At 37.2% G+C, this 22,310-nt stretch overlaps 1 protein-coding gene across 1 annotated transcript in view; it reads right to left on the reverse strand.

The window, feature by feature from the left end:
* Window positions 1-2,274: 2,274 nt before the first annotated feature.
* The window catches only part of LOC126297970 (histone-lysine N-methyltransferase trithorax-like), a 116,012-nt gene continuing 95,976 nt past the window's right edge, over window positions 2,275-22,310 (reverse strand). Inside the window, exon 11 of the mRNA XM_049989286.1 lies at window positions 2,275-3,003. Coding sequence (XP_049845243.1) covers window positions 2,830-3,003 — 174 coding nt within the window. The 3' untranslated portion in view covers window positions 2,275-2,829. The remainder of the gene's footprint in view (window positions 3,004-22,310) is intronic.

Below are 22,310 nucleotides of genomic sequence, written 5' to 3' on the forward strand. Positions count from 1 at the left end.
CTTTCAAACCACACACACACACACACACACACACACACACAGATATATATATATATATATATATATATATATATATACAACCTTTTTTCTAGAAAATGTAAAATTGTCAATGACCTACATTCCCATCTTTCAAATATTCACTTCCTATTTATAGCTAATTTAGTGGATAAACCATATCCCATATTACAGCATCCCATTACATACAACAAATGAAACATAGATTACCCAAACAGGTAGTCTTATGTCTAATTGCTTTATATATCCATGCTCCATGCATTAAATGTCAATAAGAAGACTCATTACAGGAATTCAATTCAATTATGTAAATAAGTAAGTCTGGACAGTGTGCCATAAGAAAGGGGAACAAATTTGTTTAGTTCATATCCCTTTCAGTGATTGGTACAGTCAGCAAGTCTCTAGATTCAGCAATTTCACGCCCTACCAGTATAGACGCAACTCTTTCATTCATGTATTCCATTTTGAACAAACTGCTTTGTATCATTTTTTCATAACTCAAGTGAAAATAATCTAAGACACACTAAAATTTACACAACCAGTGTATTAATCAATACTGTTGGCTAAGTTAAAATATTCTGACCATAAACAACCTCACTTCAGGGCATGGTTGCTTCCACCAATAGACTAGTGAAGCTTTTATAGAGGATTTACCAAATAAAGTCAACATGCTGCAACTTCGTGATTAATTTATATATAAAAAAAGTCCTCACGTTGCTATGATTCCCTTAAGCATTCTTACAGTCGCTAAATGTACTCTCTCTCTCTCTCTCTCTCTCTCTCTCTCTCTCTCTCTCTCTCTCTCTCTCATTTGTTGCATATAGTACACTTGGGAATTATTCATATTGAGCTCAAATACTTCATATACTTCTTTATCACCTGAACACGAAAGATTGAATGTGAAGCTGCTGGGGTGTTTACTGTTCTGCAATGACACAAAAAATGGGGAATTTTTCAATGCTTACCAGAACATTCCATTCTATCTCAGTCTCTATTTATAGTTAGCTGGTACTGTGACATCAAAATCAAGTAGATGTATTTAAGTAACACTGACAATAAACACACTTCAACTTTTCTGTCACCTGTTATATACAATACTGCGAATGCAATGTGTAATGGTACAAAAGCCATGCGTTAAGCAAGCTTTAATTTCACGAGAATCCAAATGTCACCCACATTCCACAAATTCAGATATCTCAAAGCAGGATGCAGTCATGCTTCTCAGATACAGGCACCCAACACACAAACAGTGCAGGGATATCATTCTAAGTGATTACAGGCACCAGTCACATTTGCAAACTGGACTGGTAGTTGCTCTCACATTAGAGTTAGCATGCTATTCTCCCACTATGGTACCACTTCCGCCAAAGCAGATGCAACATAATATCAAGAAGGTATATGTCTTCCCTATTTTTAAGGTAAACTAAAGCTACCCAATCATTACCATATGTAAAGGACTGCGGAATATCACAGCACAGAATTTAAGAATTTATTTAGTGTCTGATAAATGGTTTTAAGGCAGCTGTTCAGCCAGTTACAGATACAGCACATGTGCTTAAAATTAATAACTTACTATGAAATAAATCACACAAGCTGCATTGGCATTTTTCATCTACAATCAGTCAAGATGTCCCATTAATTAAAAAACATTAGTAAAGATGGCAATACATTCTGATAAAATTATATTGAAGTCAACATACATTAATATGAAACTGCTGCAGATCCTGTTCCTCAAAATACTGATGTGTCAGTAACTCACAGTTTAAATTACTATTTGTGACTAATACTCGTGGCTCACTTTCCATTTAGGCATATTGCAAAGAGGGGAGACACAGTGTCTACAATGAATTTTTTTGTCAAATTCCAACACAGACAATTATTTCAAATATGCTATTAGCCCTCATGTAGCCACCCAGCCATTGCCAGAAAGGCTTGAGTCTCTCAAAATTAAACAGTTGTTTTAAAAACAAAGCAGTCAAAACTTACAATTATTTATAAAACACATTTTGCTGTTTACATGACTCACACATATACAATTACAGTAATATGCATCCTGGCTGAATGTACAATTATCACCATAACATATTACTAAGAGCAGGACTGAAGACAACATGAAATCTTTGGTACTATATCAAGACTACTTACTTCAAAATTACTCTGTCACCAGTCACATGAAATTTGGTTGTTTCTTCAATTTGCCACAAAAGCAATTTTCAGTGTCCCTTCTTTTATTTAATCACATACAATGACTCACAGACTAACAGGAAAATGCATTAGCAAAATAAAAATATGGAGAGGTCTGCCATAATTTGCCCTGTTCATGCAAAGTTTTCAGCCTGGGCAATAAAACTTATGTTCATACCCACATGCACTGGAACTCAGACCTACACAAGTATCACAATTAACACAGAACATACAAAATTATATATCAGAATACAGTTACTTAAAAAACCACAGGAAAATTAAACAAAGAACTGAAAATGAATGTCACATTGGATATCTATCACATTTCACAGCTCAAAAATATTCCAAAAATTTCCTCCAACAACACACTTGAAAGTTCATATTTTAAAATATAATACTTTAAGAACTACACTTTTACAACAATTTTTATCACAAGAGTATATTTGGTCACCACTTTTACAAACACCTTGCACATGAAAAATTGTTATGAGATTTGTTCTCGTCTTCAAGCCACACGCTCATATTGATGCACGGGTGAGCGCGAGAGCAAACACACACACACACACACACACACACACACACACACACACACACACACACACATATCTACATATACACAAAACGAGAATTTCAGTTTAGATATTTGCGGCACTTTCGCGAACCACAGGTACATGGTATTTTTACATCCTCAAAAGGAAATTTGTAATCATATGTCAGTTCTTCTCCTTGTGGAATCCTACGAAGTGCAAATATTAAAATATGTTTCTTCCCCAGTATGTCCACCACCCGAGAATAGCAGTTGGGCTGAAACAAAATAAAGATGGAATTGCAACACACAATCTTAATGGCCAATTATCCTTACTACTAACAATAAAGATTGGAAAAAAAATGAGCTGATGTAACTAAGTAATACTCCATACATTAATGAACAAGCTCAAAACTATAATTCAGCACAAGGAGCATTTACATACAGGATACTGGCACTGGGACAAAGTTGATGCCACAGCTGCTCTCATTCATGTCCTACTAGAGGCAGATCTGGAGAGCTAGCAGCCTGACAAAAAACGTCAAGCACCCGGAAAGGGAGGAGAAAATGACATGAAACTTCACGGCTTCAGATCAATTGTGATGTTACCACAACAACTACAAAATGGAATTTAAAAAAATGAAATCAAATTTGCATATAATTTTTCAGTAAGAGCACACTCATCAGTATGATATTGTACCCCCTGTGGCATTTATACATGCACCGATTCAGTTGTGAAAGGTGTCATAAAGCTGTTGTATTCTCTCCTGCAGCAAGCTGGTCCACAGCTGTTGCAACTCATCCTTTATATCCTGGGTACTGCCACTGGGACGAAATTGATGTCTCAGAGTTTGCCCCCATTTCTGTTTTATATGGTGAGGATGCAACATGTCCACGATTTACACTTCTGTTGTCCAAGTTCCCTCAGTCTCTACCAGCCATAACCTGAAATCATATCCGATGGCTCCCCATGTCACGACACCAAGAGTAACACCGCCATGACTCCAAACTTTGGAAGAATGGGACATCGCTGAACAAAACGCAACACCATTCATCAGTGGTCTACTCTTTCGGGATATGGCACCATTCCAAAGATAGACATCTGTGCTGTGTCAATGGCAACCCACACATGGGATGGCAATTACCTAATCTGACTGCTGCTAGTATCTGACCAGTGCTGCAGGGTGACACAGAATGTTGCAGGGAGTCCATTACTTGCAATCAGAAGTAGCTGCAGATGTGAAAGGGTTACAATATGTTTGGTGCACGATACGGTGATCTTCCCTCACAGTGGTCAGACGTGGTCGACCGGAATCTTGACGAGAATACCTGCCTCACATTCCCATGTAGCCCAATATCAGGCCACTGTTACGTGCAAATGGTCAACAGATCTACATATTGGATGACGCAACAAGCTGGCCAAATGGAGACCTACGATGAGGCCCCTTTCAAACTCCGTCAAGGTGCTGCTAACACTGTCTCACCCAAGTCTGCAGCAACTCCCTGTCCTTCACTGACATGGAGACCTTATTGATGTCAGAAATTCAGTTCAGGATGGGACTATGAAGGTTAGTAGAATGCCCCACAGGTGTCCACTCACAGAAGTCTTGAAGCACAATATCCAGAAAAAAGGCTGTAATGTTTTAAGCGTAGCTAATATGCAACTCATATATGGTCGTAAGTAGTATTCCAGCATACAAGCTAAACAGCTTAGTCAGTGGGGTGCTAGAATGTCATACAGCCAATCCGTGTTCAATCCTACCTGCAAGATCAATTTTATTTTGTTTTCTTAATTGTTTAAAAAAATTATAACAACTTTTAAATAAAGTTAATGACCTAAGGTATCATCAATTAAATCATCAATACTTTCACTTTGTTTATGAAATGGCTGCCACAGGCTATTTAAATTTTGTATTACATTCGTCAATACTTTATTTTTAAAAATTAAATAATTTCACATGCATTTTTAATGGAGGTAAATTAAAGTGTTAATTACTATCATTACAATCTTATTACAAAATTGGGCGATCTTATAAGCTGTGGAAAGGTTATAAATATTCGCTGTAAATTCGAGGAACTGGTGTCTTTGTAAAAAAGTGCAGTTGCTCTATTGTACATACAAACAAGCATATGGTCAGGAAGTGTCATGGGCTGCACAGAACTAATTGAGCAATGGGCCTTACCTGCTACAGTGCCAGTTCTTTCCTGACTTTCACAGACACTGCAGGATTATGTACTGTGAAATATTATCAGAATTTGTACAATATTGTGAATTAAAAATGTCTGTCAATGAAGACACGCCAAAAGTATCAGAAGCTGCAGATTCATTATATAGTGAAGTGTTGAAGATGATGTTAAAAGATGCGGTTATTTGTTATAAAAGCTTGCGTGCTTCAAATAATTTGATTGCACTGGAATCTTGAACGATAATTTCTCATGAAGCCTGCTGATAGGTGAAGAAATTTACAGACTTATTATGAAAATATTGTCTGAAAAAATGCTTGCTACTGCTGATAAACTTGCTCACGAAAATGAAAATTGTGAAGGTGAACCATTTGAAAAGTATGAATACCACATCTTATTGGATGAATATGAACCAGAAGAAAAGAAGGCAAGATAGGTAGACTGTCTTTCTTTGGAGCATGAAATTAACATTGTTCTTATTGCAAAGGCTCACCACAGGTTGTAACTAAAAAAAAGGATGCAGCCGGTTAAGAAAGAAGGAACACTTATCCCAATGGGAAGAAGAAACAAAAAAAGGAGGCTATCAATTTGATAAGTACGCAGCAATCAGTTCTTGGATGTATCATCATTTTGTTGAAGCCCACGAGAATTATTGGCAAGTGTTTATACAAAATTTACAACAGTGCGCTTTAGCAGCAGCACTAGTTTACAAATTTTGAATTTAAAACTTCTGACAACTGGGTCCATAGATTCAAAAATAAGTATGATTTGTCAGCAAAGAGAGAGAAGATCTGTTTCAAGGAAAAAAGCGATGATCGAAGACATCTTACTTGCTGCAGACAATCTTACTTGCTGCAGACACTTTTTGAAACCAGATGTTTAAATTGATACCGAATTTCCACAAAGATTTTGTTATCAAAACTGACCAGGCAAGTAGTTATTGCAGCAAATTTAAAAATTCATTTTGCTCTCTATTTTTACAATTCTCTGATAAAATACTTCGATTTTGGTTGTTTTTTCTATGCAGGATGTCGGTGTCAGTTGGTGTACAACAGGACTCGGGCTGTCAAAGAAAGCCAAACTATTTTCATCAAATGACACGACTATCTGAAAACATTCTACCTCAACTGTGTGTGTATTCACAAGAGGCAACCAGTAACACTGGACCCCAAGTTCAAAAAAACAGAAAAGAAATTATAAAAATGTTGTAATATGTCTTCCAAATCTGGCAAGCTAACAACAGAACCGTACACTGACTTTCTCACCCAGTGTTTGAATTCTTATGTGGGTCAAGAACAGCTTCTGTTAGCTATTCACTTTTAGGGTGAACAAGCAAAGCCTGAATTATACAACATAGTCTTTCAGAATGATAAGAAATCACCAACATGTACAATTAAAGTGGCTCCTCTGATATGTACTGCACTTGTTCAACCACTGATGTCTATTTTCATAGACAAGAAAAAACTCTGAGAAAGTGTATACAAAATTGTGCTTATCATATAGAAAATGAGAGACACAAACACCCGTGAAGACTGTATAAAAATTTAATCAATAGTCCACCATCAGCTCTCAATGCCAATTTTTAAGGAAATGATCCGATATGCCTGGTTTGCTTCCAGGCTTCCTGATGAAAGACAAGTTCTCAGGAATGTAAGTGAAATATGTTTTTCCACAGATCTTTTAAAAGAACATTGTTCCTGTAAGCAATCATCCTTCAAAACTGTGCAAGATGGCAAATACCTCTTGTTTTCAAAGTTTTTATGACAATTATCATTCTGGTACTTGCACATAAAATATGAAATTGACAAATGAACACATTATTGTAAAAAATTTTATACAATTTAAATTCTGCCAAGAATTTTGTGACAGAGGTGATTAATTTACCTCCACTGAAACACATCTGAAATTATTCAATTTTTTACAAGGAAAATATTGATGAGTGTAATTCCCTTTTTGAATAGCCGTCACAGCCATTTCATAAACAAACTAAAATTATTTATGATCTAACTAATAATACTTTAGGTCATTAACTTTACTTAAAAGTTGTTATAATTTGTAAGATAATTCAGAAAACAAAATAAAATTGGGCCTGCAACTAGGATCAAACCCAGATCGGCCGCATGACATTCTATCATGCTACTGACTGAGCTATTTCACCTGTATGATGGAATGCTACTTCTGACCGTATATTAGATATGTATGAGCTATGCTTAAAACTTTACACCCCTTTTTCTCGAAATTTTCTAGATAGTGAACTTTAAAGACTTCAATGAGTCGATGTCCTTGAGGTATACTACTAACCTGTGAAGTGTCATCCCGAACTGAATTTTCAAGACCGGAACGTCTCCTCACGATACCATTCAATATCTGCTACTCTTCAGACCCTTTATTTTCTCTACCATTCCTGGTAAAACACTGAACACTAATCCACTCTGATGGTCACTCTACCTGTCTTAGAGAATTGCAACTCAAATCATTTACACAGACCCTAATGGGATGTCACTGTATGTTGACGTCCGACAATGACGTCTGTGTACTTCACTTTTTTCGTTAGGCGCTATATATCAGACACGGTGTTGCACACAAAATTATCTTGTTATTGTTATGTCAAAGGATGCAAGAAGCTGCAGAATGTGTCTCAAGTGACTTATACTCTAAACAGAAATCAAATGAATGGCACAAGATTACATCACTGATGATTTAAAAAGCAAACACCCTGTTGCAAACATAACCTATGTACAAGGGCATGCTGAAAAGTAATGCCTAGTTTTTTAAAATAAAACTTACGTTATTAACATTCTACATCTTTATTCTCCATGTCTACATATTTGCAACCCCCTGCCGCAAGAGGACTCTGAATGTAGCGTGTAACAACTATGACCATGCATGGGAAACGATGTGCTGTAATTGAGTTTTAATTTGAAGAGTTCATTCCCACATGGAGAAACCTCTCCTTCAGCATGACAATGCCAGACCACACACAAGAGTGCTGCAACATCTGTAACAATCCGACGCCTTGAATTCACTGTCATAGATCATCCTCCATACAGCCCCAACTTGGCCCCACACAATTTTCATCTGTTTTCATCTTGAAACTGTGCAAGAAGAGGTGAGATTGTGGCTCCAGCAACAATGTGAAATATTCTACAGTGTCAAAATCAACAAACTCATGTCTCACTGGGGAAAATGTGTTCATCACCATGGTGAGTATGTTGAGAAATAAGTATGTTGACATGAAGAATAAAGATTTAGAATGTTAATAACATTTGTTTTAATTAAAAAGCTTTAAGAGTTTTCACATAAAAAATGCAGAGGCATTACTTGTCAGCATGCCCTCATTCATTTCATTTCCTGCCAACAGCTGCAGATCAGCAAGCATACAGAAAATATGGAAGCCTAAGTATCCAAAGGTTCACTATGGTGCATGTGAATGCTGATAGTGAACCACTATGGTTACTGTGGGGCAGTTCACTAGTATTTGTTAAGTGTCCACACACCTATAAGAGGACATTAGTTTAAGGTGTGATCACACTGCACCTTTGTGTTGGCTTGAATTCTGCTGAGGAAACTTTCAATGGGACGTCCGAATGACTGTGGAGGGAACCAAAAAAGGTAGTGATGTTTGACAAGGATTGATGGAGGATGTTGAAAACGATCAAAGAAGGGCGGCTCGTTTATCACTAAATAGGGGGGAGAGTGTTGTGGATATGATAAGTAAGCTGGTGTGGCAGTCATTAAAACAAAGGCTATATTATTGTGTGTGTGGTCTTCTGTTGAACATATCTGACAGAACAGACACCTTAATAGTAATGATAACCTCAGTGTGGTTGCACACTATGTGTGAGTTCCTACAGGAATCAGTTAAAGGGGCATGCAATGAGGACAATAGATGGTAGATTGTGTGTGTGTGTGTGTGTGTGTGTGTGTGTGTGTGTGTGTGTGTATGAAAAGTTAAGAATTTGGGTTGCAGGGGAAGTGTGTCCAGATAGCTGAAGTGGTCAAGGTAATTACTGGCATAAAGCGAGAATTCTGGGTTTGAGTCCCACTCCGGCACAAATTTTCTCTTGTTGCCACTGAATTTAATTCTATGCCCAATTGCGGCTGACATCTGTATTTCTCTTATATCAAGTATATAATTTTATATACGACCGCTGTAGATTAAAACTGAAGAAACTGCAAAAAGGTGGGAATTTAAGGAGATGGGACCTGGATAAACTGACTAAACCAGAGGTTGTACAGAGTTTCAGGGAGAGCGTAAGGGAACAAATGGCAGGAATGGGGGAAAGAAATACAGTAGAAGAAGAATGGGTAGCTTTGAGGGATGAAGTAGTGAACGCAGCAGAGGGTCAAGTAGGTAAAAAGATGAGGGCTAGCAGAAATCGTTGGGTAACAGAAGAAATATTGAATTTAATTGATTAAAGGAGAAAATATAAAAATGCAGTAAATGAAGCAGGCAAAAAGGAATACAAATGTCTCAAAAATGAGATCGACAGGAAGTGAAAAATGGTTAAGCAAGAATGGCTAGAGGATAAATGTAAGGATGTAGAGGCTTATCTCACTAGGGGTAAGATAGATAATGCCTACAGGAAAATTAAAGAGACCTTTGGAGAAAAGAGAACCACTTGTATGAATATTATGAACTCAGATGGAAACCCAGTTCTAAGCAAAGAAGGGAAAGCAGAAAGGTGGAAGGAGTATATAGAGGGTCTATACAAGGGTGATGCACTTGAGGACAATATTGTGGAAATAGAAGACGATGTAGATGAAGATGAAATGGGAGATACAATACTGCATGAAGAGTTTGACAGAGCACTGAAAGACCTGAGTCGAAACAAGGCCCTGGGAGCAGACAACATTCTATTAGAACTACTGCTGCCTTGGGAGAGCCAGTCCTGACAAAACACTACCATCTGGTGAGCAAGATGTATGAGAGAGGCGAAGTACCCTCAGACTTCAAGAAGAATATAATAATTCCAATCCCAAAGAAAGCAGGTGTTGACAGATGTGAAAATTAACAAGCTATCAGTTTAATAAGTCACAGCTTCAAAATACTAATGCGAATTCTTTACAGAGGAATGGAAAAACTAGTAGAAGCCGACCTAGGGGAAGATCAGTTTGGATTCCATAGAAATATTGGAACACATGAGGCAATACTGACCTTACGACTTATCTTAGAAGCTAGATTAAGGAAAGGCAACCTACGTTTCTAGCAATTGTAGACTTAGAAAAAGCTTTTGACAATGTTGACTGGAATACTCTCTTTCAAATTCTGGAGGTGGCAGGGCTAAAATATAGAGATCGAAAGGATATTTACAATTTGTACAGAAACCAAATGGCAGTTATAAGAATTGAGGGGCATGAAAGGGAAGCAGTGGTTGGGAAGGGAGTGAGACAGGGTTGCAGCCTCTCTCCAATGTTATTCAATTTGTATATTGAGCAAGCAGTGAAGGAAACAAAAGAAAAATTCGGAGTAGGTACTAAAATTCATGGAGAAGAAGTAAAAACTTTGAGGTTCACCAATGAGATTGTAATTCTGTCAGAGACAGCAAAGAACTTGGAAGAGCAGTTGAGCAGAATGGATAGTGTCTTGAAAGGAGGGTATAAGATAAACATCAACAAAAGCAAAATGAGAATAATGGAATGTAGTTGAATTAAGTCGGGTGAGGCTGAGGGTATTAGATTAGGAAATGAGACGCTTAAAGTAGTAAAGGAGTTTTGCTATTTGGGGATCAAAATAACTGATGATGGTTGAAGTAGAGAGGATATAAAATGTAGACTGGCAGTGGCAAGGAAAGCTTTTCTGAAGAAGAGAAATTTGTTAACATCGAGTATTCATTTAAGTGTCAGGAAGTCGTTTCTGAAAGTATTTGTATGGAGTGTAGCCATGTATGGAAGTGAAACATCTGTGATAAATAGTTTAGACAAGAAGAGAATAGAAGCTTTCGAAATGTGGTGCTACAGAAGAATGCTGAAGATTAGATGGGTAGATCACGTAACTAATGAGGAGGTGTTGAATAGGATTGGGGAGAAGAGAAGTTTGTGGCACAACTTGACTAGAAGAAGGGATCGGTTGGTAGGACATGTTCTGAGGCATCAAGGGATCACCAATTTAGTATTGGAGGGCAGTGTGGAGGGTAAAAATCATAGAGGGAGACCAAGAGATGCATACACCAAGCAGATTCAGAAGCATGTAGGTTGCAGTTGGTATTGGGAGATGAAGAAGCTTGCACAGGGTAGAGTAGCATGGAGAGCTGCATCAAACCAGTCTCAGGACTGAAGACCACAACGACAACATATGACCGCTGTAGCAAAAATGTTATCTGTTCTACTGAATTGTTAAATGAAAACCAAATATTGTTGCAGGCTATAAGGCTTATAGAGATTGTCTGAGTTATGTGTAGCAAACTTTTTCATGGACAGGGGTGGAGATATACAATTCGAATGTGAGTAATTTTTATTATTAAAAATTTACAGAGGCCACCATTCTTGTCTGATACCTTTCAGCTGATGTGACAGCAATCAACCAGTTCAAGTCAGATCAGGCTGAATCATCACCACCACCAAAGCCGCCTTGCCAATCAAATCACATTGCAGGAAGACCCGAACTGCGAGGTAGAGGGCTCTTGGAGCTGTAACAAAAACTCTCTCTTCCACTTAGGCCCACCATCTAGAGAAGATGCTGAATGGCTTATTTCCTTTAGCTTTGAATTTTGCCTTTACCTCCAAGATGCGTCTGGAGCAATTAGAGTTATCTTTTCCTGTTCCCCTGGTAATCCTCGCCACATAATTCCCATCGGTAAATAAACCAATACAGATTATTTTTCCAGACCTGAGTGCCATATATTAATTATAAGCCCACAGCAATACTGAATACAACCCTTGGGGGGAGGAGTGAGGGGGGGGGGGGGGGGGGTTGGAATACAACAGTTATCAAACCATTTATGAAATTTAACAATGGATATTGACAACTGTGGAAGTCTGAATTTCCTTACTGTTGCACTGGCATTCGTATAACTTTCAAAATACGTTAGACATTAATTATCTCATCGTCCATGGACATGCACAAACAGGCACTTCTTCCATTCCACTAGCTTAACAGGAATCTATATCTTAATATATTGAGGCTATGGTCTTGTTCAACTAAAAGAAAAATACAATTTGTATTTTACTTATTTGCTTATTTTTATTACGATGTATCCTCACTAGTCTGGAATTTGTATGAGGGCATCCTGAAAAGCAATGCTTTCACTCTGAATTTTTTATGTGAAAACTCTTAAAGCTTTGTACATAAAACAAATGTTATTAACATTCTACATCTTTATTCTTCATGTCTACATGTTTGCAACCCTCTGCCGCTAGAGGGCTCTAAATTGTAGTATGTAACATAACTATGTCTCTGTACAAGAAACACCATGCTATAATCAAGTTTCAGATTGGGAGAGTTTATTTACACATGGAGCATCCCCTCCTTCAGCAATACAATGCCAGACCACATACCCAAGTGCTGTGATATCTGCAATAATCCAAAGTCTTGGGTTCACTGTCATCATCATAATCCTCCACACAGTCCAGACTTGGCCCCCATCCAATTGTAATCTGTTTCCAAAACTTAAAGGACATCTTTAGGGCCTCACTTGATGGTGATAAAGTGGTGCAAGCAAAGGTGAGGTTGTAGCTCTGTAATTAAAGTGAAACATTCTACAGTGATGATATTAAGAAACTTGGTGTCTCATTGGGAAAAATGTGTTCATCAGCAGGGTGACTATGCTGAACAATAAATACATAGCATGAAGAATAAAGATGTAGAATGTTAATGACATTTGTTTTATTTAAAAACTTCAAGGGTTCACACATTAAAAATTTTGAGGCATTAATTTTCAGCACGCTCTCGTAGTATGTACATTTATGCTCACTTGTAGCATCAAGTAACTCTGGCAATTTTAGCCAAATGTATGTTTTGTTACTAACAGTATGTGACAAAACTACATTAGCATATCTTTTAGAGGATGTGAGGAAAATAATGAAAACCCAGTATGAGAAACAACAGAAAAGTATAACAGCATGAAGAAATGAGAAGAGCTATTCATGCTGGGTAGACACCACAATTCATCAGGAAATATGGCAGACCACACACAAAAAACAGAAAGAAAATTATAGAAGCATCTCACCTTTTCTTATGTGTTTTCATAGTGTATGAAACAGGTAAGAAAACAGATAGTTAATGAAGAGAATAATGACTTTGTGCATGTAATGCCAATTGAGGTGTGAAAATCTAATGAAGGAACGATAAAACCACACAGTTGGATTGTGGAAAGACAGGCAACGAAACTGATCATGCCCTTTCAAAGGAAATGTGCTGAGATTCAAATGATTCAAGTGATTTGGGGATGCCACATGAGCAGGGGTAGAAAACCAGCAGCCCGCAGGCCAAATGTGGCCCAAATTTTTGGTCCGTGGAGCTGTTTCCTGTTAAAAAAAAATTTACTTCTAATTCACATGAAACCTCCAAAAAAGTACAGATTAGTATGGACTGCACAACTGGATACATTTCTTGCACAGTGCAGGTGAAACAAGTGCCAGAAATAGTCAATACATTCCATATTTAATTTTACTGCTAACTCGCAATACTACTGGCCACAAAGATAGCCCTTCATGTGTATACTTGGTGCATATTTGATCGCTATAGACCTACCGCCATCACTTCATGTAAATAAAGCCAGCTTTCATATTTTTATAGATAATTTGCGATGCTTGCCTTTAATTTTAGTATGCTAGCATTTATTTTATGCTTTCAATTATGGTGAGCAGGTACACCAATCGACATTTGCAATGGTTTCTGCCTCAGTACCTTCTTTTTATTTTAGTAGTATAAAATAAATAATTGTAAAATCCATTTTTATTGATGACTTTTGAGGATTCCGCCTTACAAAGGTAGAAAAGGGACCATCCAGCGCAACTTCAGCAACTTGCCTTTCTCTCTAGCTTACAGCAACTAATAATAATGTTATCGACTTGAAATGTGTAATAGTTTTAAGAAACAATCATAAAAAAGAAATCTAAATGGGGGTCAAAATTTGAAAGTAAGACTGCTAAGTTTAGTGAAACATATGTAACTTTTTATATTTACAATACATGATGTTCAGAACTAAAATATCAATTGCCTCCTAAAGCAGATGAATATTACTCTCAAAAACCTCCTCAAGAGAGAAGACTATGAAGTCTCCCAAGTGCGGATGATACCCAAATGAAAGACCGATAACTCGACAAGCAGTGTGGCTCTGTGGTACAATGACAGCCTTCCATGTGGAGGGCCAGGATTAGCATATGTACATAGTTGATTTATATTTTAAAACATAGTTGCATGCTCTACAACCACTTCTGTGAAGCGTGAAATACATAAAGATTGGGAAAAAATGAAAAAGAGTAGTGCTCGTGAGGTAATTGTGCATTGCTGGTTTGAGCCTAGTTGCAGTAATTACTACTTTAGTTTAGTTCGAATAACTACATCATATATATATAAATGTTAATTAGCACATATTTTATTCTCATTTTTATGAAAAATACATGTCTTTTTATTTATAATTACAAATCAAACACAAAATCCAGTTTTAATTGTAGATATAAATCCACAATCACCAATCCTTTATAAATAAATTTGTTTAAAAAAAAGAAAAACGTTTCAAATTAATTTTTTTTTCCATTGTCATGTACACTACACTTCATATAAATGCCTGTGGAACACAAATCTATCTTTAAGTATTTAACACAACTGGGAATCGAAGGCCACCCATGTGGCAGTTGGGCAAACTACCACAGAGCCACAAAGCCCATCAAAACTGTCCACTTGCTTTATAGTGACAAACAACTTCAGGGAACTTCAAAGAAGATTTTGTAGGGAATTAGGGAATTACAGAGAGTTTCATCGAACCACTGTAGGTAACTGATATTGGATTCTGAACGTCAGGTTCCATACACATACAAAAATTAGCAAACTCTGATCCCTGTATTGTCTCTTTGTCAGTTTCAGACTTATGGTAAAAAAATGTCTGTTTCAGTTCAAGAAGTAAACGTCATATGATGTCAACTAATAAAGAAATAGGACCTAAGAAAAGGAAAACTGCAGAGGAGTTGAGAACTTTTCAAGACAAGTGTACTGCAAACTATTTTTTTTGAGGAATATAAAACAAAACCCATACGTCTGACATGCAATGAATGTGTCTCAGTTCCAAAAGAATATAATAACCAATGGCATTATGAGACTAAACATGCAGTTACATTTCGTAAGACAATTGCGACAAGACCAGGTAAATGACTTAAACAAGAATCTTTCTACTCAACAGCAGATACTTACAAGGGCGAATTCAGAGTCAACTTGCTATGTGAAAGTGAGTTATGCAATAGCTCTTAATACTGGTAAAGAAATCAAAGCCATATTCAGAAGGCAAAATACTCGCTGAAATTGTGTCTCCAGGAAAGAAAAAGTATTTATAAAAAATACGCCTGCCTCGTCAAACTGTTACTAGATGCTAGAAGTGTGGACAACACTGGAAGACAAAACTGAAATAATTTTAAAAATCTTGCATCTGAGTTTATACCTTATTCTCTAGCTTGTGATGAATGCACAGATATGGCAGATACTGCCCAAGTGGCGATTTATGCCAGAGGTGTTGATGCCTATTTTAATACAACAGAAGAATTAGCAGAATTGTATCCACTTGAGGATACGATGAAGCAAAGAGAATTGTTGGAAGCAGTTATATCGACATTAGGTAACTTTTCGTTAAAACTTAAGAACCTACTGGGGCTAAAAATACATGGTGCTCAGATGCAGAGCATGATAACATTTCATATTATACAGAAGTAAGATCGCTAACAAGTGCAACAAAGTAGAAATGAGTGTTTGATTTGAAGCAAGATATACAATCCTCTTTGAAAGCAAGTCAATGAGACTCCTAGAGTTCGAAGATAAAGAATGGCTTTCCGACTTTGCGTTCTTGGTCGATATAACTAGCCACCTAAATGATGTTAATGCTCAACTCCAAGGAAAGATCAAATGAACAATGTCCTGGATTATTTTATTTTCACATTCAAAATGAAACTTGGGTTTTGGGAACAATAATTACAAACAAAGAACTTCACCCATTTTCCTACACTGTCAAAGCAATCATATGTCACACAGCCGGCAGTGGTTAAATATGCTTCTTTGATATCTGATTTAAAACATGAATTCAAACACCGATTTCAAAATTTTATGAAACATCGTCTGCTATTTTTCTATACTTTCTATGCCATTCTCCATAGAAATGAGTTCACAGAGGCTTTTGCAAATGGAATGCTGTGAAATGTGATGTGATGTGACGCACAGTTAAAAGAGAAATTTTATCATGGTGCTTTGGAAGAGTTCTATAAAACATATTTGGACAATTAGAAATAGCCAGCATTTTACAACATGCTTTAAAAATAATTTGATTATTTGGAAACACTTATGAGTGTGAACAGCTTTATAGTTGGATGAATTACACCAAAACACAAATGAGAACACGAATTACTGATGTTCATCTGAAAAATTGCTTGCATGTAGCAACAACTTCAGTTGACATCAACACTGGCTTGCTCAGTTCAGTCAGTCAAAGCCAGACATCCCTCTAACAATGTATTTCATTAAATTTTATAATAAATGTTCTTTCCTCAGATTTGTTTTATTTTCTTTAAAAAGTAAATTAATATTTCTTAGTTGTTTTGGTTCATACAACAAAAACTGGTAATGCAGCCTGCGAGGAAATTCGCTTTCAAAAATTTGGCACACCTGCCAAAAAGGGTGGCCACCCCGGCTGTATGAAGATTTCCCCCAAATACGGGTCCAGTGTCTAAATCTTGCACCATCTCACTCAGAGGAGACTGGAGCAGAAGACGTAATTTGGGCTGTTATAAGAATGAAGTGGCTGGAAAGACATGTAGTTAAATGAATGCGTGATAGATGGACTGAGGAAGTTCTTTTCTGGATTCAGAGAGATAAGAAACGACTGGAGGATTATCTGATAAAATATGCAGCAGTAACATGGTTGCGCATTCATAAAGTCTTTAACACATGGAAAAGTCCAGAACAGACTTTTTTAAAGCAGCAGGTGTCAATGTGAAGCATAATATTGTGTCTGTATGTTTCCTGCACAAACTGAAACACTGTCTTACCATTTTTGTTTGTCAGTGCTATGCCAAGAAAATTTATTTAAATTTTTTTTTGTTTTTTTCTGCTCTACACCCTCAAAAAACTGTATGAAATGTAGTATACATATATATATCATAAAGGAGCACCAGAGCTCAGTTTTTTTTACTGGTTTTGAGTACTGGCTCACTCTCAAAGAGTACCTAGATACACTCAAGCTATTGTTAGCTCATACATCTATGTACATATGGTTGTATTATAAGTTCTTACTTAGGTAATAAGATCTTATATATTATTTTTCAAATATGGTCTTTTATTTTGTGATACTTGTGCATAGTTGTTACATTAACCATTCGTGTGTCAGAAATATAGTTTGCTATTAAATTTACACCTTTAATAAAAATCAATTTATATTGTATCTAAAATACAGGATTGTCTTTTGTTCTGAATTATTTGTCACCAATAACAATTTTGTTTAAGTTCTTAATATATTTATTATTTCTGAACTCTGTTTTTTTGTGCAGAGTGTAGTTTTTCTCGTAGATGTATACTAAAAGTGGAGATGTTGTTTATGATTTTGGTATGTCCTTTGTATGTTGTAAATTTTCATCCTGTTTATCCCATTTGGAATACATCACAGTCACTGCACTTAATTTTACATACTTTTGAGTGGTCTTTGCATACTTTTGATTGGTCATGTTTTTGAATTTTGTCCATTATCTTCATCCCTTGTTTATTCTCTGTGCAGATGCTAATTTTAACATAAGTAGTACAGAAGGTTTCACTTATTTTTTGAGAAATATTTCCCATACATGGAGGCATCACAATTTTTTCTTTCTTTTTTCTTTCTACTTTTGCTACAGTAATTTTTTCATTTATGTTGCACATTTGGCCCTAATTTTCTTTCTGTACATGGAGTATATTAGAATCATAGCCGCTGTGCTGTTTTATGTGCTGGTGGGTCACATGATGAATTATAGTCATTTGTTGTTGGTTTACAACATGTGGCAATTTTATGGTCACCATTATCGTTAGCTGTTTTTATGTCTAAGAAGTTTTTGTTCTTGCCTGTTTCATATCCAATGGTAAATTTGATGCTGTTACACATTTTATTAATTTGTTGGTGAAATTAGTTAAATTTTGTCATTATTTCCAAGAAATAGAATGAGTGTATCATCAACATCATGACAATAAGAAGACATCGTCTGCCCACTGGATTTATTCGCAGAAAAATTTACTTTCCAATTAATCTAAAAATATTTGCCTGGGTTCCTGTAAGGCAGCTACCCATGAACACGTACAGGGTGATTACAATTAAAGTTAAACTTTCAAACCGCTGTACAAATAACACCACTGATCAGAATGGCATCAAATTGCAACAGAATATTATCGGAGAAGGGGGAAAGCGTACTGCAGAAGAAAAATAAATAGTTACAAAATGCAGCATATATGGCACTGTAAGCATCATAATTTAATAGTGGTTGACTACAAATGACAAATGAATCATACAACAACGCCTAAGTTGTACGTTCGGCATTAAACAAACTGCACTACTCAGTGTACATGGGTGTACAGGTGTGATAGTGTTAGTTACATAAGCCCATATACCACGGCAAGGTCATATCACATTGTATGGGAAAAATAGGTTTTTAATCATCCTGAGACCAAAAATTGCATAAAAATCATCAATCTCATTGGCTTTTTAACTGTCCTGAGGCCAAAACCGGCATAAAAAGCATCAGTCAAAATCAGATTGGGTCATTAATTTATGTATGACTGGCACAAAACATGTTCACTACGTTGTCCACCATTTTCTGCAACAAGCTGAAATCAAGAAACAGCATGTTCCACAACTAATCAAAGTGTTTCCGAAGTGAGGTTCACAATGTGTTAGCAATGTAATGAAATCCAATACTCAGATTTGAATGTATACTGCAGAGACAGGCTGGACAGTGAAGGGGGAGGCATGTTTATAGCAATTAGAAGTGCAATAGTATTGAAGGAAATCGACGAAGATACGAAGTGTGAAATAATTTGGGTGAAGGTCACGGTTAAAGCAGGCCCAGACATGGTAATTGGATGTCTCTATAGGCCCCCTAGCTCAGCAGCTATAGAGGCTGAGCACCTGAAGGATAATTTGCAAAATATTTCATGTAGATTTCCCCACCATGTTATAGTTCTGGGTGGAGATTTTAATTTGCTGGATATAGACTGGGAAACATAAAGTTCATAACGGGTGGCAGGGACAAAGAATCCAGCGAAATTTTTTAAAGTGCCTTATCTGAAAACTACCTTGAGCAGCTAAACAGAGAAATGACTCGAAGTGATAACATATTAGACCTTCTGGTGACAAACAGATCCGAACTATTTGAAACAGTTAATGCAGAACAGGGAGTCAGTGATGATAAAGCGGTTACTGCATCGATGATTTAAGCCGTAAATAGAAATATTAAAAAAGGTAGGAAGATTTTTCTGTTTAGCAAAAGTGACAAAAAGCAGATTACAGAGTACCTGATGGCTCAACACAGAAGTTTTGTCTCAAGTACAGATAGCGTTGAGGATCAGTGGACTAAGTTCAAAACCATAGTACAATATGCATTAGATGAGTATGTGCCAATCAAGATCATAAGAGATGGAAAAGAGCCACCGTGTTACAACAACCGAGTTAGAAAACTGCTGCGGAAGCAAAGGGAACTTCACAGCAAACATAAACATAGCCAAAGCCTTGCAGACAAACAAAAATTACGGGAAGCGAAATGTAGTGTCAGAGGGACTATGCGAGAGATGTTCAATGAATTCGAAAGTAAAGTTCTATGAACTGACTTGGCAGAAAATCCTAAGAAATTTTGGCCTTATGTCAAAGCGGTAGGTGGAGCAAAACAAAATATCCAGACACTCTGTGACCAAAATGGTACTGAAACAGAGGATGACAGACTAAAGGCTGAAATACTAAATGTCTTTTTCCAAAGCTGTTTCACAGAGGAAGATTGCACTTTAGTTCCTTCCCTAGATTGTCACACAGATGACAAAATGGTAGATATCGAAATAGATGACAGAGGGATAGAGAAACAATTAAAATTGCTCAAAAGAAGAAAGGCCGCTGGACCTCATGGGATACCAGTGCGATTTTACACAGAGGACATGAAGGAACTTGCCCCCATTCTCGCAGAGGTGTACTGTAGATCTCTAGAAGAGCGTAGCATTCCAAAGGATTGGAAAAGGGCACAGGTCATCCCCATTTTCAAGAAGGGACATCGAACAGATGTGCTGAACTATAGACCTATATCTCTAACTTCGATCAGTTGTAGAATTTTGGAACACATATTATGTGGAGCGTCATGACTTTTCTGCAGACTAGAAATCTACTCTGTAGGAATCAGCATGAGTTTTGAAAAAGACGGTCGTGGGAAACCCAGGTCACGCTATTCATCCACGAGACTCAGAGGGCCATAGACATGGGTTCCCAGGTAGATGCCGTGTTTCTTGACTTCCGCAAGGCGTTCGATACAGTTCCCCACAGTTGTTTAATGAACAAAGTAAGAGCATATGAACTATCAAACCAATTGTGTGATTGGATTGAAGAGTTCCTAGATAACAGAACGCAGCGTGCCATTCTCAATGGAGAGAAGTCTTCTTAAGTGTGAATGATTTCAGGTGTGCTGCAGGGGAGTGTCATAGGACCGTTGCTATTCATAATATACATAAATGACCTTGTGGATGACATCAGAAGTCCACTGAGGCTTTTTGCAGATGATGCTGTGGTGTATCGAGAGGTTGTAACAATTGGAAATTGTACTGAAATGCAGGAGGATCTGCAGTGAATTGACGCATGGTGCAGAGAATGGCAATTGAATCTCAATGTAGACAAGTGTAATGTGCTGCGAATACATAGAAAGATAGATCCCTTATCATTTAGCTACAAACTAGCTGGTCAGCAACTGGAAGGAGTTAATTCCATAAATTATCTGGGAGTAGGCAATAGGAGTGATTTAAAATGGAATTATCATATAAAGTTGACCTTCGGTAAAGCAGAAGCCAGACTGAGATTCATTGGAACAGTCCTAAGGAAATGCCATCAGAAAAAAAAGGAAGTAGGTTACAGAATGCTTGTTTGCCCACTGCTTGAATACTGCTCAGCAGTGTGGGATCCGTACCAGATAGGGTTGATAGAAGAGATAGAGAAGATCCAACAGAGAGCAGCGCGCTACATTACTGGATCATTTAGTAATCGCAAAAGCCTTACGGATATGATAGATAAACTCCAGTGGAAGAATGTGCACGAGAGATGCTCAGTAGCTCGGTATGGGCTTTTCTTGGAGTTTTGAGAACATACCTTTGCCGAGGAGTCAAGCAGTATATTGCTCCCTCCTACATATATCTCATGAAGAGACAATGAGGATAAAATCAGAGAGATTAGAGCCACACAGAGGCATACCGACAATCCTTCTTTCCACGAACAATACGAGAGTGGAATAGAAGGGAGAACTGATAGAGGTACTCAGGGTACCCTCCACCACACACTGTCAGGTGGCTTGCACAGTATGGATGTAGATGTAGACAAATGTGTGCCTTGAATGCAGCTAAACTTTGCTATCGGAACACTGAACAAAACGTCTTTCATGCAGCCCCACAGCCAGAAGCCACAAGGATTAACATCAGGTGATTGAGATGGCCAGGCTGTATGGCAATGGTGGCTAATAATTCTAGCATTTCCGAAACGGCACTTCAGCATCTGCTTTACTGGATTTGCAATGTGTGGAGGTGCACCATCTTGCATAAAAATAATCTCATCCACACATGACTTTATTTCCCAATATACTGTCTGTATTATTAAGCAATAACGGATATATGTAATGCCACAACTCTAGAAAGACAGAGGGAAGGTGAAGAGGCTACTGGTGTTCTCTAGTTGATAGCTCTTCTTTTATTAGTGAAAACTAGTTCTTAAAAAATAATCATAATCATGAAGAACTGTGTTGTGAAAGTTATCCCTCCACACTGCCCAAAACAATCAATCTTCTGAGAAATGTAGCGCACAATCTACAAACACAAATTTGGGAATCTTTAAAATTCTGTTTGAGTATGGTAAGTGTCATATAGATCAAGTGATGCCGATGGATTTTGTACGGATAGCATCAGAGGGTACGCCTAAGTGTCAACCAAACAGTAGTGTATGGAATGCCGGTGTGATGTGCGACTGCACGAGTGCTGACTTCCCTGTGCATAGATGAACCCGCT

Source organism: Schistocerca gregaria, chromosome X (assembly GCF_023897955.1).
Source record: "Schistocerca gregaria isolate iqSchGreg1 chromosome X, iqSchGreg1.2, whole genome shotgun sequence".
Taxonomy (NCBI): Eukaryota; Metazoa; Arthropoda; class Insecta; order Orthoptera; family Acrididae; genus Schistocerca; species Schistocerca gregaria.